Source organism: Papaver somniferum, chromosome 2 (assembly GCF_003573695.1).
Source record: "Papaver somniferum cultivar HN1 chromosome 2, ASM357369v1, whole genome shotgun sequence".
Classification (NCBI taxonomy): Eukaryota; Viridiplantae; Streptophyta; class Magnoliopsida; order Ranunculales; family Papaveraceae; genus Papaver; species Papaver somniferum.
Window position 1 is genome coordinate 21,545,330 of NC_039359.1, and position 15,152 is coordinate 21,560,481.

Genomic DNA, 15,152 nt, shown 5'->3' on the forward strand with positions numbered 1-15,152 from the left:
AGCGAAGTGGATTTGGAGGTATTCAAGAGAAAAGGCAGCACTGTGGAGAAGACTGGTTTAGCAAAGGTTCAAGAATAATGTGGATGTTTTCATTCCTACGGATGATACAACCCCTAAAGGAATAAGACTCTGGAAGCATATTCTGAACTCATCTGTTTTTCTGAATGAGCATATAACTTCTGCTCTTAATAATGGGAGAGCAACAAGATTTTGGTTAGATAAATGGACTATATCAGGGCCTTTAAAAAACGATTCCCAGCAGCATATAAGGTTTGTAGTAATAAACAAGCTTTTGTGGCAGAAATGGTGGTTGAAGGTAGATTGCAATGTCAAACAAGGAGAGGGATGTATGCCAATGAAAAACTGGAGTGGGATCTATTAATTAATGAATTAGGATCTGTGAATAACTTGAAGGAAGAGGAAGATACTGTGAACATAATGGAGGGGTTTACAATTAACAAATGTTATGAAATTCAAATGAATGAACAGGTGGATTACGACTTCACAGGGTTCTTATGGCAGAAAGGTATACCACCAAAGGTAAGCATACTGTTATGGGATCACTTTCATGAATCTCTACCTACTTATGATATCTTAATACACAGAGGAGTGGATGTAGAGGGGGATTTATGTCTTTACTGCAAAAAGGAGCTGGAAACTGGTGATCATATTCTGATAGGATGCCAGTTTGCATATGAAGTTTGGTCTCATTTTATTAAAGCTTTTAAGGTATGTTGGGTGTTCCCTGATACGGTGAAGAAGCATTTTCAAGCTTGGAAGATGAATAACTTGAGGGGGAAATGCAAGAAGATCTGGTGAAAGTTGAGTTATGTTGTGATGTGGCATCTTTGGACGGAAAGGAACATAAGAGCTTTTGGAGGGAGAGCGATGGAAATTGACGAGATCATTTTGCTTATTAAGCAAATTATTTATCTCTGGTTTGTTGATAGTGATGTTTTTAGGAACACTACTGTAAATCAAGTTTTGTTCCAATGGGACACAATTATTCAATTGTAGTTGGGTGAAATTATGTTCCTAGGCCTGGAAATATTTTTTCTTTAATATAACCTTTCTCTTTTCAAAAAAAAAAAAACTCATCCTTTTGAATATTATCTTAGTAGGGCGATAATTCATCCAGTATGATATTATATATACTATTTTGATAAAGAGGACGACACTTTAGAAGAGGATTCAATAATACCGTTACACTTGTTTAGTTATTAGTTTTAAATTTCGAATGTTATAATAATTAGTTTTAAATTCAATGTAATCTTTAGTTTTAATTTTAAAGTTTGTTTAATTCAAATTATTAAAAATCAACGAAATACAAACCAAATTACATAAATTATAACTAAAATGATTGAAATAATAACTATAAAGTAACAACAAACTAAAAAAAATCTTCCGAATTCATCCCAAATGCGTGCAGTGAGATTCTCCCTTAGTCTTAACCTGTGTTTTGAATTTTCTCATCTACCATTTTATACTCTTCTGCGGGGATACCATGGGATTGAACTTCATTCCTCAAATCTTTATTTGCATAAATTTTCCAACTGGTATCCTGTCGGGTTTCCTAGATTACCATATTATGGAAAATAAACGATATGGTCCAAAAATTGGTAACCCTATTCATTCCTATTGGTTTAAATGAACGATATAGTCCAAAAAAAATTATATGGAATTTCCTCTTAAAAATTCCAAATATGCTTGTTCAATATCCTTCATATCCATCTGTATTTTTTTTAAATACCGTCTATCATGATTCTCCTCGTGTTCAGGTATCTCAGCGTAAGCTTGAACTAAAGTTGACCAAGCTGGATAAATCCTGTCCGCTAGAATATACCTCATGTTATAGTTATTGTCTTTGATGATATTATTGCAATTGCAACAGTTTTAAACTTTGGTTCTTCAAAAAAGGCGATTTATGCATAATATTGATGTCGTTGTTGCAACCTGGGAGGCAAAAAAAGATACCATATCCAACAATCATAAGAAGTCGTCGTTTCTAAAACAATAGTTGGTTCTGAATAGTAGCCATTATATTAACCTTGCCAAGCATAAGGACATCCATGCCACACTCAATGCATGCAACCAAGGCTACCTAGATTCCTGGAAAATCCTCTCTGTATTTTTAATTATTAGTTGATCGATATCATCTTGTGTTGGTTGTCGTAAAAAACGTGAAACAAAATGGTAGGCTACAGTTTCGCAAAACATACCAAGATTTTCGTATGTTGTTGTTTTTTTCCATAAGAATGTACTCATCAAAGGAATCCATTGGCACACCATATCCTAGAATCCTTAGGGGTTTTAGCGACATTTTGTTCAAGACTATGTCCTCGTACATTTCATGCATCAAATTTCTAGTTGATTTAGGGTTTACTCAACAAAGCTCTCCAATGAGCCTAATAACCAACTGTTGCGGCATATGAAGACGACGTTGAAAATCTTCATCAGAGTACACACATCAGTTGATAATATAATCAGACATCACTTGTTGGTGTCCTTTCTCTTGAAATCTTCACGTACTGGTTATGGAGCTCACTGCATTTTTAACGTGTATAATTATATCATGATGTTGGTCATCATTCTCCCATCGTCTGAATCTTCATTCATTTGATCCTATTGCAACCACGCTTGTTGTTTTTTGAGAAAAATTAGTGTATCTGAGTAGGTTTCCTTTTGTAAATTAGGATCCATAAAAAAAAAATCTTGACCAAAACGACCGGAAACAAATAATAAATTGAAAAACTAGTATGAATTTTGTGAAAATAGAAAATACATATGAGTTGTGTGTGTTATTGGTGTATAGTAGAATAATTATGTAGGTAGGATGGAGATATAGCAGCTGGACAATATTGACATTGTTGTCCATAATTGAGATGAGAATTGTCTCATGTTGAACCGAGCATCGGCTCTACCTGGGACGACCATCTCAACTATGGATAATCGGCTCAAACATCACCAATATGTTGTTTTCCCATTGTATCAAAATGAGTTTGCCCATCCACGTGGACCATCAATGTTATTTTGATTGTCTCCACTAGGGCTTCTCTAACGAGGATTACACGGCCGAGGGCGATATGAATTTTTAAAAAAATCTCTCTCTCCTATCTCTCGTTTCGATGTACCCATCCCTAGTTTTTTCAGTTAAAAATCATACTCTCATTTTTCTTCTTCTTTCTATTTCATAGTATTGGTGATTCAAATCCTTCCTAGTTTGAGGCCTTGGCATTTTATTTGAGGCATGCCATTACGAGATAAAAACATAGATTCAAAAGTAAAATGGAAAACCCCTTATCCAACTATTGTACTTAATGACTAGTTCATCCCTGATTAAATAGTGTTAATTCGGGTGATGAATTGATGTTTAATCATGTTAACCTAGAAACCAATTAATCTTAAATTATCATCAAAACATGTAAAAATTTCGATTTTTTTTTTAAATCTCAATCCAGAATCGGTATATGTTCATGCACTTGTAAACCGATTCTAAGAATCGGTTTATAAGACTTATAACATAAATTTATTTTAAAATTCAAGAGTTTTTTTTTGTGATCTTTTCACTAGAATCGGTTTACATAAATTCCCACGTAAACAGATTGTAAATCTACACATTTTTTTGACTGTTTTTCTCATAACTTCTTCGACCGATTTCGGAATGACCTTATTCTTTTTGCGTTCAACTCGTATTTTCATGCTCTATAATATAAAAACAAAAATTCCAGGGTTTGTACAAAAATTCAAACATGGTTAATGAATTGGTTGATATATGCATTAACGTATACCCATTACTGTTGATGTCCATCAAACACGAAGAACATCAAATCCAGAATCGGTTTATGTAGATGTACTACATAAACCGATTACACCTACAAAAACCGATTATGGACAATGTTCTTCGTGCTTGATGAACATCAACAACACTCGGTGTTTGTCACGTTAGTAATCAAGGTCGCTAAAAGTGCTCCTGTTTTCTAATTCACCTTACAAGAGGGGTGAGCAAAACCCCACAAGCTCCCCATTGTAGTGATTAAAATAGATCACCCTACCTACCACTACCTCACCACGTGGTGCTTCTGTTAGAAAGCCACGAATTACTTCCAAACTCTTTGCCCAAAATGATGCATCATGAACTTGTTTCCTTGGCACACAAGAAGTGGCCCCACTGTGGTAATAAGGAAGATACTAATGAGTACATGGTCGGTAATTCTCAGGAAGTGGGAGATGAGGCTTGATAAAGAGGGAAATGAGGCTTGATAGAGAAAGAAAGTTGGGGAGTGTTTTTTTGAACTCAACCGAATTAGCAGCGCCAGACCCATCGGATTAGTAAGATCCGACATCATCTAACTGTGAACTTAATCACAGTTAGATACCTCTAACTGTCATGTTTTAAATTGATTTAATAAAATATAATCCAATATATGAAGTTCTTTACCTCGTTTAGTTTTATACTTCTGCTGATATGATGGGTTGCGACCATCAATCATAGTTGGTTCATATACCACATAGTTATTAACCATTAATGAGTATAGTCAAATAAGTTTAGTCAAAGTCAATTGATTATTATCTTGTATACTGTCAGTTCCACAGAACTGACAGAAGTGTTTGGTTTTAGTGTTGAATAATTGTTGTTAAAGATGTCTGAATACAGATAAAAATTCTATAACAAATTTCTATGTAATAAAATTCTTCTTTCTCCAATTCTTTGGTTTCTCTGTTTTCTTTACAATTTTGAATTACTGAAACATAGATTTTTCATGGTATCAGTTAGGTTATCGATCTAACTAATATCAAACATCAAAGCTCAATAATTTTTCTCAAACAATTTTCAGCTTTCATCTAAAATCTGGGTAAAAAATCTAGGGTTCTTGAGTTTCTGTATGGTAACTTTGAGATCTGGAAATAAATTCAATACCCAAGTTATAAAATCTACCAAGAATCATAACTACATCAGCAACAACAACAATCTTCATAACAACAATAACAATCACAGCATCAATTTTCAATCTGATCTTCAAAATTTTCAGAACTCAAGCATTACAATGTCGACTTCCGCTGTTAATGGTACATCTCTACCTTTTACGAATATCACTAACTTTATATCAATGAAACTAGATGGTTCAAATTATCTCCTCTGGCGAGGCCAATTTGAAGGAGTTTTGCTTTCTACTGATTTGTATGGTTATGTGAGTGGTGAGATTATTGAACCTCCAAGAATTGTCACAGTAGATGGTGCAGAAACAACAAATCCAGAATGGGTATCTTGGAGACGATTGGATAGGTTTGTCTCTACTTGTCTTAAAGCCACTTTTAATTTTACTGTTAGTGGAGATGTTCTAGGTCTTACTACTGCAAAAGCTATATGGGATTATCTTGAAACTAGTTTTAGAACACAATATCTAGCATGAAAGAATATTTTAAGAACACAATTACATGGAATTGAAAAGGGAAATCAGTCCATAGTTTCTTATCTTCAAAGGGTTAAGTTCATATCTGATTCTTTAGCAGCAATTGGAGAAAAACTTAGTGATGAGGATCTTATGATGTTCATTATGAGTGGTTTAGGTAGTGAGTATGACATTTTTGTTATCTCATCTCAAAATAGGGAGAAGACTTATACTTTTGGTGAATTAAAGAAAAATTGCTTTCTCATGAACAGTTTCTAGCTGATAGACAACAAAGTAATACACATGTTTTTGATGATCAAAATGCAACTGCTTTTTATGCAAAGAATTGATCAAATTCTTATGCAAATAACAAGAAGAATGGAGGGAATTTTAAGAATAGCTCTTATCATACTGGGTCAAGTTCAAATAATGCAAATACATATCATAATGGGTCAAACTTCAATACTAATAGAAGATTGGATTATAATCAGATGTACTGTCAGATATGTAAGAATAAAGGACATTTGGATACTAGATTCTTCTTTAGGTATCATCCTCCTACTAGTACTTCTACTACTTCTTCTCAAGCTCACTTTGAAAATTCTGAGAATCAAGGAAATTATTCTACTGGTGCAATGCATACTTCTGGTCCTTCAAAATAGGCTTTTGCAAGTTTTAATGTTCAAAATGCTGCAGCAAATGATGATCCTTCTTCTAGTATTGTTTGGATTTCAGATAGAGGAGCCTCTACTCATATGACTGGTGACAGGAATCTTCTTCAAAATACTTCTGAATACAAGGGCAAGGACAATGTTCAAATTGGCAATGGTAAGATCTTATCTATTGCTCTTACTGGAAATGTTATATTCAGCTCTTTCTGAGAAAATAGATAGTTGAGACTCTTGTGGTCAGTAAAGAGCTCAAACCTTTCACCATACAAGTAATGTCTCCAAATCTTAAGCGCAAACACCACAGCTGCCAACTCGAGGTCATGTGTAGGATAGTTTCTCTCATGAGGTCTCAACTGCCACGAAGCATAAGAAACTACCCTGTCACTCTGCATCAATACACATCCCAACCCCTGAATCGAAGCATCAGTGTAAATTACCTTCTTAACCCCACTCTCCGGGATGATCAGAACTGGCGCATAAGTTAGTTTGCTCTTGAGTTCACAAAAAGCCTTCTCACACTCAGCAGTCCACTTGAAAGGAACATCCTTCTTCTCAAATTTGTCAAAGGACCAATAATAACCGAAAACCCCTTAATGAATCGACAATAATAACCAGCCAACCCCAAGAAACTCCGGATTTCAGTTACTGACTTTGGCTGCTTCCAGTCTATCACAGCCTGCACCTTAAAAGGTTCGACTGATATACCAGCTCCTAATATGACATGACCTAGAAACTTCACCTCTTGTTTCCAGAACTCACACTTCTCAAACTTAGCATACAACTGATGGTCTTTCAAAGTCTGAAGCACTAGGTGAAGATGTTTTGCGTGATCTTCTGGAGTCTTAGATTAAATCAGGATATCATCTATAAATACGATTACAAACTGATCCAAAAATTCTCAAAACACATGGTTCATCAAATCCATAAAAAACGCAGGTGCATTAGTCAACCCAAATGGCATCACCAAAAACTCGAACGAGCCATAACGAGTCACAAAAGATGTTTTGGGAACATCACCTTCATGGATTAACATCTGATGATACCCAGTCCTCAAGTCGATCTTAGAAACCCAATTAACCCTCTTCAATTGATCAAACAAATCATCAATCCTCGGTAAAGGATACTTGTTCTTAATTGTAGCCTCATTCAGCTTACGGTAATCGATACACATCCTCAACGACTCATCTTTCTTTTCTACAAACAAAACCGGTGCACCCCAAGGAGAACTACTTCGTCTAATGAATCCCTTCCCAAGTAATTCTTCAATTTGTTTTTTCAGCTCACTCAATTCTACCTGTGCCATTCGGTAAGGAGCTTTGGCTATAGGTGCAGTACCAGGTTCCAACTCAATACAAAACTCCACCTCTCTCTTTGGCGGCAAACCTGGTATATCGCTAAACACCTCTTGATATAAACTTACCACTTCAATAGACTCCAATGGTATACTCTCCTCCGAAGAACCCTCTAGCAGAGCACTACACAACTTAAGAGTCTTCTCTGAACTTCCCGACAAGTCACACACAACAACATCACTTTCCTACGGCATCGGAAAAGTGGCTTTCTTAGCATAACAGTCTAACTTAGCATGATGGGAAACAAGCCAATCCATTCCTAAGACAACATCGTACACATCTAGATTCATGACAAAAATATCTGAAGCAAACTCTATCATGCCCATACGGATATTTCACGACCTACACATGTAGTCAATAAACGATGAGCCACCCATCGGTGACATAACAACATCGGAATAACGCTCTAACACAACAGGAAAAGTTTTCACAAACATAGCAAATATAAAAGAATGAGTAGATCCAGTATCCAACAATACTCTACCCTGGCGAGTGTGAATTAGGAAAGTACTTTCCAACATTACCACCGGTCCCTCGCCATTCTGAGGCAAGACATCATTCATCCGAGGCTGAGGCCCTCGTCCCTGAGGCTGGTTTTGTACTTGCCGTCGCGCATACTCAACAGGAGGAATTTTTCCCCTCTTTGGACAATCGCGAGCCTTATGTCCAGGTGTTTGGCAGTGATAACAAGGTCCCTTAAATACATAACCTTCGGTTCTCATGGGTTGAGGTGCATGAACCGTAGCTCCAGTACCACTGTTCCCTTCATCTGTTCGTGGCTTCTTTCATCCCTGATTATCTTGATGAAAATAGCGTTTTTGTCCATTGGCATTCCCAGCCTTATTATCCTTCCTCTCAGTGACCTTGGTATCCACTCTACTAGCTCTCTTCTTCTTTGCCTCTTGGATCTTCAAGCAATGTTCCCTAGCACAATTCACAACCACGGCATAAGTATTAAAACTAGGGTTCCCAATAATGTGTCGAGAAATCCCATTATGCAATCCACCCAAAAACCTGTTGATCTTGTCTGCTTCGGTAGGCATAAGATGAGCAGCAAAAATCGACAAACGATCAAATTCGCACTCGTATTCGACCACTAATTGATTTTCCTTCTGCTTTAGTACCTCAAACTGCCTAATCATAGCTTGACGCTAGGCAAAAGGAAAAAAGTGTTCAAGGAACAAATCTTTGAATCTTGTCCAAGTAACCTCCATGGCATCAACTGTCCTTCCCATCGACTCCCACCATGTTGCTGCATTTCCCTCCAAAAGGAAAGAAGCCATCCTCTGTTTATAAGTCCCAGAACAATCAAACTGATCTAGTATCCTATCCACTTTTGTGCACCACTGATGCGCTTCAGTTGCACCACCTTTTCCTGTGAAAGTAGGGGGCTTCATCTTTAGAAAATCTTGGTAATACTGAACCCAAGACTTCACGTTTCTCTCTACCACTGCAGGTTCATTCATTCCCGGGGTTGCCACATTTTCAGGACCCCCACGTGGACCAAGCCTCTGATCTAATGCTGCTGTGATCGCAATATTCAACATTGTCTGAAGGTTCTCTAACGTTAAGGCATTAGGCCCACCCTCTCTTTCTTCGATATGAAAAGATTGAGATCCACCTGTGGACCTAGTCCTACGATATCGAGAGCTACTTGTGGACCTAGTCCTTCGAGATCTAGAGCTACCTGTGGACCTAGTCTCATCTTCCCTACGAGATCTACTACCAACATTGCTTGAGTTACTTTCTGCCACAGAATCCTCAACAAAATTCTCACTTCTTCGGCCACGACCTCTACCACGACCACGGCCTTCAGTATTACGTCTACCGCGACCATCCATCCTCTAAGAATGGAAAGAAAACAAGAAACTATCAACACATAATCACAAAAAGAAAACAATCAAAGTGCTTCTACAACTCGTGCCTAACGTGATCAAACAAGACCCTACACCCGCTCCCAAGGATTTATGTTACCAGGGCTCTGATACCACTCTGTAACATCCCCACTTTGAATTCTAGGTCGGCCGCCCTAAAATCTCAAGTGTGGCATACTCATGGACCATTTTACACACTCAAACCGTCATACCAACAAATGGAGATCGGGCTAAAGTATGGAGCACGATGACAACAATCCATAAATAGATGAATTTATTTAATAAAACAGATAAAAGATGTATAGTTTCGTAAAATATTTAAAACATAATTAATCCTCGACACGCAGATCGGCCTCTCAATTAAATGGTAAAGTTTTGCTTAAAGGAAAAGGAAGTCTGGTCCTTAAAAAAAACTCAATAAAATATTCAACTAATTAAGCACCTGAAAATGAGAACGGTGCAGCTTTTCGGGATAGAAACGCAATCTAGAGGCTAGGTTGCGCCACGGTCTCCTAAAAAAAATAGTAAGTTGGTTCAGACCCCAACTAGAAGTAGGTTTCCACACCCTTATATTCTTACGAATAGCCTAACACGCCCTAAATAATTCATAAACATTGATAAGGGGTACAAAGAAAATATTTATAATTAGTTGGTTGTTTGTTTTTTTTTTAAAAAACAAAGACAGCAAAGATAGTACTTTAGCCGGTTAAGAAAGCTAGCAAAATAAATGAGTCTGCACTGTTTAAAAAGAAAAGTCATTAAGTGCTAAAACATACAGGCGATGTATATACAGGTTCATGAAGACTACCCATCCCTCGACCTACACTTTACTGACGACCCCACTCTAGTACCGTTCAAAAGTGTACCCGCCCTTCTGTAGTCCATCTATTTTTCCTACCGGCGCATATCTTTAGGCGACCCCGCGGTCATCGCCGTATTACTAATGGGTATCGAGCCAACTACGGGCAGCAATCAACACACATAAAACTTAACTCCACACGGAACTTTTACTACCGACTGTTATCATATACAACCCATGATATCGTCTTCATTGTTGGCAGTCGACGAAAATCAACAGGACAAACACTTCCCTAACAACTACGCCGATAATCCCATTTCTATCAAATGGAAGAAAAAAAAAATGGTCCGACCATACAACTGATGCCTACAGAGGCCTAACATCCATCATGTACCATGAGTATACTATCACTCCTACCAAGCATCTAACCAACAGCATCAACATTTCTCCTCATTATTGATGATAAGCTAAAAGCAGACAAGATGTCTAATGATAAACAAATATTCTAATTTAATCTCCAACAGTACAGGCCTTAGCATGGATTCGGAAGTATTGGGTTCTTAGCAAAACGAGTAGAAATAAATCATTTTGAGAGACCACGTTTCCTCTAAAAACAGGAAAATGTTCAAAAAAGCAAAATCTCCATCATACCAGTCGAACACGGACGTATCATGAAATCATTTAGAAATGTTTTCCATCCCAAATAAATCATTACGAGCAAACTATTCGTCTATCTACCTATATTGAAAACGAACTGTAGGATTAGAACTCCAACAACAAACATGTACTAAAACATTCCATCCCATAATAACTGTGAGTAATTCATAAGAACGAGAAAGATAACATCTCTCGAAAACTACTAAAACACTAGAGAAAACTCCGTTAGATCCTTCGTGATATACGCTACCTAGGGTTATCAGACCAAACATAATAGGTATAAGGATTAGGAGAACCTACCTGTTTTGCGGCAAGACGATCTCGCTATGAAAATCACTTCCAGTTCTCAAAAACTATCTCCTTTCTTCCCTGAGATCTCCCTCACAGCAGCTAAAAATTCCAAAGAAGAAAGCTTCAGGCGCGGCTGATTTCTTTCTTTTTTTTTTGAGAGAGAAAAATAAAAAGAACCCTAATATCTTAATGTATTTCTTTTATTAGCTTGGCAGAACCGTCAAAAAGATTTTTAAACCGGTGGTGTGATTAAGGAAACCAAAACCAAGGCTACTACTAACCAACATTCATTTTTAGGATAAGGGGATTTTATACCTTGTCAGTTAGCTAAAAGCAAAAGATTACCTTTTCAACTTTCATCTTCACATGCTTCTTCTCCACTTGAACTTGTTCATTGTGATGAGTGGGGTTCTGTCCCTGTTACTTCCTTGGCAGGTCATAGATATTATATTTTATTTATTGATGACTACAGTAGATTTCATTGGTTTTATCCAATGCAACTCAAATTGCAGTGTTTTCAGCATTTTAAAGCTTTAACTGAGAATTTATTTCATAGCAAAATCATTTCTTTCCAAACTGATGGAGCCAGTGAATTAGTAAAAGGTGTTTTTAAAAGTTTTCTAGACTCTTGTGGTATTCAAGCAAGAATATCTTGTCCTAAGACCCCAGAGAAAAATGGTCTGGCTGAAAGAAAGCACAGACACATTATTGAAATGGATAATTCTCTTCTTTTTAATGCTTCCTGTCCAAAAGATTTTTGGTATGATGCCTTTTTAACTGCTACTTTTCTCATTAATAGAACTCCAACTTCAATTCTCAATAACAAATCCCCTTTTGAAGTTCTTTTTAATACACCTCCAGATTATTCTTAGTTAAAATATTTGGTTGTGTGTGCTATCCTTTTTCGAGACACTCTAGAGTTGATAAGCTCTCACCAAAGTCAGTCAAATGCATTTTTATTGGCTATAGCTCTTTACACAAAGGTTACAAATGCTATAATCCTCTTACTAAAAGAACTTATATCTCTAGAAATGTGATGTTTTCTGAATCTGAATTTTATTTTTCTACATCTGCTTCTTCAAGTTCAGTTTCTCCTGTTGCAGAATCTTTATCTGAGGCTTGTGATTCTATTCCTTCTACATCCATTGTTACAAGATCTCAAAAAGGAATTTCAAAACCCAAAGTTTTCCCTGATCATGTAATGCATTTTTCTGTTAAACATCCAGTTCACTCAGCTTTTGCTTCTTTATTGGATACTCCTACTGAGCCAAAAATTTTCAAAACTACTATTAAGAATCCTAAGTGGCTAGTATCTATGAAAGAATAAAATACAGCACTGGAGAATAATGATACTTGGGACTTAGTTGATCCTGAACCTTACATGAACATTTTAGGTTGCAAGTGGGTTTATAGAATTAAGATAAGATCATATGGAGAGACAGATAGATTTAAATCTAGACCAGTAGCACTTGGTTACAACCAACAGGATGATGTTGACTATGGTAAAACATTTAGTCATGTAGTCAAATCAACAACAGTAAGAGTAGTTCTCACTTTAGAAGTTACTAGAGGTTGGTCTATAAAGAAGTTCGATGTATCAAATGCATTCTTACATGGTGATTTAACTGAGGATGTATATATGCAACAACCTCCAGGCTTTGTTGATCCTGAATTTCCAAACAAAGTCTGTAAGTTAAAGAAAAGTTTATATGGATTGAAACAAGCTCAAAGGGCTTGGTTTCAAAAATTCAGTAGTTCTTTGATTGCTTATGGTTTTGTGACAACTGTTTCTGATTTTTCAATGTTTTTCTATACTTCTGGAATGAATATAATGGTATTATTACTTTATGTTGATGACATTATTCTGACTGGGAATTCAGATGATTTACTTATTGATCTGGTTAAATATTTGAGCCATAACTTTGCAATGAAGGAGTTGGGAGATTTGCATTATTTCTTAGGTTTAGAAGCCATAAGGTCATCTGATGATATTCTGTTAACTCAAAAGAAATATACGTTGGAATTGCTTGCTAAATATCATATGTTGGAGTGCAATCCATGTAGTACTCCAGTTGCTAAAGGACCAAGAGTGTCAATAAATGAAGGATCTTTATTGATAAATGCAACTGAGTATAGAACAATAGTGAGCATGTTACAATATTTATGTTTAACTAGGCCTGAAATATATTTTGCAATTAACTATGTTAGCCAATATATGCATGCTCCCACTGATATTCATCTACTCTTGGTAAAAAGAATTCTTAGATATCTAAAAGGCACTATTGGGTATGGTATCACATTAAGAAAAGCAGAGGTTGAGTGTTTAACTGCTTATACTGATTCAGATTGGGGCAGTTGTCCTGAGACAACTAGGTCTACATGTGGGTGTCCAATTTTTATGGGTAAATCTTTAATTTCCTGGTCCAGTAAAAAGCAGCCCACTATATCAAGATCAACAGCAGAATACAAATGTTTATCAGTTGCAACTGCAGAATTGGAATGGCTTGGTTTTTTATTTTCTGAGTTACGTATTACACTTAAGAAGCCAATCACTCTATACCGTGATAATACAAGTGCAATTTACTTATCTGCAAATCCTGTTTCTCATTCCAGGGCCAAGAATATAAAAATCCACTATCATGTGGTGAGGGAGTTGATTGGAGAAGGCTTTTTAACTATTCAACATGTTTCCTCACAACATCAGTTAGCAGACTTATTCACCAAGGGTCTTTGTGCACCTATTTTTACTTCCTTGTTGTTGATGGTGGATTTTAATTGTAAAACCAATTTTGATATGCTGACATCCTACAAAGGACAAAGACATTTGATAAGCGATGAGAGCAGAAACCTCTCGCTTTATTTATTTGAGGCAATTCGATAAATACACAAGATTCACCCAGAATGGTGCATGTAGCAACAATCCCAGATATTCTATGAGTTTATAACATTATCAATTAACGCATGATTAGCCTAGTGTTTCCTGTGATGTTCCTAGCCGAGTTCTCATTATTAGCATGACATGACGACTGAGTGTTCACTCTCAGCAGAGTAACATGAATCTCCAACTGCCAATTTTGAGACATGCACGAAATACCCGTACAGGCTACTCTCTGAGAAAGAGAATTTCGAGTCGATGCACTTTCAGCTTGATCGAACGCATTTAATTTCCTTAAGGAAAATCTGGATTGTTCATATCAGTCTCAAAAACGATCACGGCCACACAAGTTGGCCGTGCACTTTAATAAGCCTAGTCAAACCCTGGCAAGAGTAGGCGATCATCGTGATGACCACTGGCGGGACCGCTTATGCCCTAGCCGGTCGAACATGACACGAACTCCTTCCAGCACGTCAAACGCCAGCCCTAAAATAGGGTGGTTGCGTTGCTTTGAAAGAATCTCGAAGAGATTAGACTGTTCAAGGCACTCTTAAAATCATCACGAACGTCCAACTTCACCATCCTGGTTGGACGGCTTAGATCATCCCGTGAATGATCAGTGAAGCACTAATACATATGTTGGCGGGCCCACTCTATCCCTACCTGATCGGTTTGCTCACGGCATGGTCATGGAACCATGAACGTTTGCCCAAAACATGATGGGCGTGAGGTTTCTCGAGGGTCACGGAAATTCCACAAGCGTCTTAAATTGATCTCAACCATCCAACTTAATCAGCATGTTTGGATGGCTTAGATCGCGCCTAGGACCATCAGGGAGGTGCACATATGTTCACCGTCAGCCCAACGTGGGCCCCACACGATAGGTCTCCTCAAAGGAGAAGCGTAGCTTGCCAAACCGTTAGGCCAAAGTCATGCGTGCACGATTCCTTTAAAACCCTAATTAGGGTTTGCGGCGATGCATATCTGTCGTAGTTCGATCACGTCCATCCATCTTCGCCAGCCTAAACGGAAGGTGTAGATATAGACTTGAGAGGTACCAAGAGTGTCAACGTCATCACCGTGGGCCCACCTATGTGTGTGACCGACCGGTCTGGGCCAACCATGGACGAGCTCCTCGAAACGCGCGCCCAAAGGTGGCATGTTGATGTAATTTTGTAGTGGTAAATAAAGTTCATTCAACTCGGACTTGTGTAGACTCGATTTCAGACTTAATAATAGAAAA

The 15,152-nt window shown here is 37.3% G+C and overlaps 1 protein-coding gene across 1 annotated transcript; it reads right to left on the minus strand.

Annotated features, from left to right (window-relative positions):
- Positions 1 to 7,946: 7,946 nt before the first annotated feature.
- Positions 7,947 to 11,172, minus strand: LOC113353028. Its single transcript, XM_026596749.1, has 2 exons — positions 11,044 to 11,172; positions 7,947 to 9,257 (listed from the first exon to the last, which is right to left on the minus strand). The coding sequence occupies exon 2, from the start codon at positions 9,252 to 9,254 to the stop codon at positions 8,565 to 8,567; it is 690 nt and encodes a 229-aa protein (XP_026452534.1). The 5' UTR covers positions 9,255 to 9,257; positions 11,044 to 11,172; the 3' UTR covers positions 7,947 to 8,564.
- Positions 11,173 to 15,152: the final 3,980 nt, after the last annotated feature.

What these genes read in the sequence shown, in the direction of transcription:
- LOC113353028 (XM_026596749.1), bottom strand. Translation starts at nt 9,254, where the DNA reads ATGGATGGTCGCGGTAGACGTAATACTGAAGGCCGTGGTCGTGGTAGA.